Source organism: Sinocyclocheilus grahami, unplaced genomic scaffold, assembly GCF_001515645.1.
Source record: "Sinocyclocheilus grahami isolate Dianchi unplaced genomic scaffold, SAMN03320097.WGS_v1.1 scaffold4201.1, whole genome shotgun sequence".
Classification (NCBI taxonomy): Eukaryota; Metazoa; Chordata; class Actinopteri; order Cypriniformes; family Cyprinidae; genus Sinocyclocheilus; species Sinocyclocheilus grahami.
The window spans coordinates 2,840-4,235 of NW_015509184.1; the positions used below are offsets into that span (position 1 = coordinate 2,840).

A 1,396-nucleotide genomic window follows, 5' to 3' on the forward strand; every position below is an offset into this window, starting at 1 on the left:
TTAAAATAGATGAGGTCATAACATAGTATTGTGCAAGGAATTGAGTGAAAATTAGGCTTTCTTAATCAACTCTGGCCCTGTAAATCAGATTTTGTGTGAGTTTTGCTGCTTCTAGTGTTCATTTCATCTGGAAACTGCAGCGATTTGTACGTATAGGTACATTTTTTGAGTTTGGCAGATACATGGGTAGAGGCACGTATTTCCAATGAGCCTGAGTAGCTTATATCTTAACATTTAGTTGAGGTGCTGGAGTCTGATTGGCCGATAAGTGTCTAATAGTGCTGATGTAACAGGTTTCACTGCATTGCATTCATCTGTGTTCAGACAGACTGTCTGTCTGTCTGTGTGTTAGAGGAGGGATTTTACATTGCAGACTCTTTCTGCAGTTACACGGATACACCAGTAGGTGATGGAAAGTGACTCTATGAATGAGTCATTGAATTATTCACTCAATTTGTTCAAAACACTGATTAATTCAGTGCTCTTCATCAGCTTTAACGTCTCAGTGTTTGGTGGATGTGTGATGTACGGTGAAGCGTGTATCACAGATGCTTTGAGATCATCCTAGCGAGTATCTGTCCCAGAAGTCTCTGCTGTCACATGACCGCTGGTGTGTTGTGTTCCTGCAGCTCTGCGGTTCACGCGGGTCAGTACAACGCTCCTCTCCCGGCCGTGGTGATCGACTGCGACGATGATAAAGAGAACATCCCCAACGAGTCTGACTACGAGGACCTGCCCAGCATGTATAAGGATGAAGAGCAGGAGGAGGACGACGATGACGACGATTCGCTCTTTACAAGTTAGTCTTGAAATCGTTTGTGTTTGCTGGTGGGTTATGGCAGATTCATTGATTTGTCCTTTTGTAATGAGGCAGTCAGGGCTCACTCTGTGTCTGTGTCTGTCTGTGTGTGTGTGTCTTTGCCTGCGTGTGTCTTTGCCTGCGTGTGTCTGTGTCTGTGTGTGTGTGTGTGTCTTTGCCTGCGTGTGTCTTTGCCTGCGTGTGTCTGTGCCTGTGTGTGTCTGTGCCTGTGTGTGTCTGTGTGCCTGTGTGTGTGTCTGTGTCTCTGTGTCTGTCTGTGTCTCTGTGTGTGTCTCTGTGTGTGTCTGTGTCTCTGTGTCTGTGTGTGTCTGTGTCTGTGTGTGTGTCTGTGCGTGTGTCTGTGTCTGTGTGTGCCTGTGCCTGTGCCTGCGTGTGTCTGTGCCTGCGTGTGTTTGTGTCTGTGTTTGTGCCTGTGCCTGTGTCTGTGTCTGTGTGTGTCTGCGTTCAGACTCACTGGCCCTGAAGATCTTGAGGAAGGACTCTCTGGCAGTGAAGCTGAGTAACAGACCGTCTCCGAGAGATCTGCAGGATAAGAACATCTTACCTGTAAAGACGGATGAGGAGCGACTGCAGTCT

General features: G+C 47.3%; 1 protein-coding gene across 1 annotated transcript in view; it reads left to right on the forward strand.

The window, feature by feature from the left end:
• Nucleotides 1-585: 585 nt before the first annotated feature.
• Nucleotides 586-1,396, forward strand: part of LOC107576710 (phosphatase and actin regulator 1-like) — a 4,158-nt gene continuing 3,347 nt past the window's right edge. The window contains exons 1-2 of the mRNA XM_016262853.1: nt 586-799; nt 1,269-1,392. Coding sequence (XP_016118339.1) covers nt 601-799; nt 1,269-1,392 — 323 coding nt within the window. The 5' untranslated portion in view covers nt 586-600. The remainder of the gene's footprint in view (nt 800-1,268; nt 1,393-1,396) is intronic.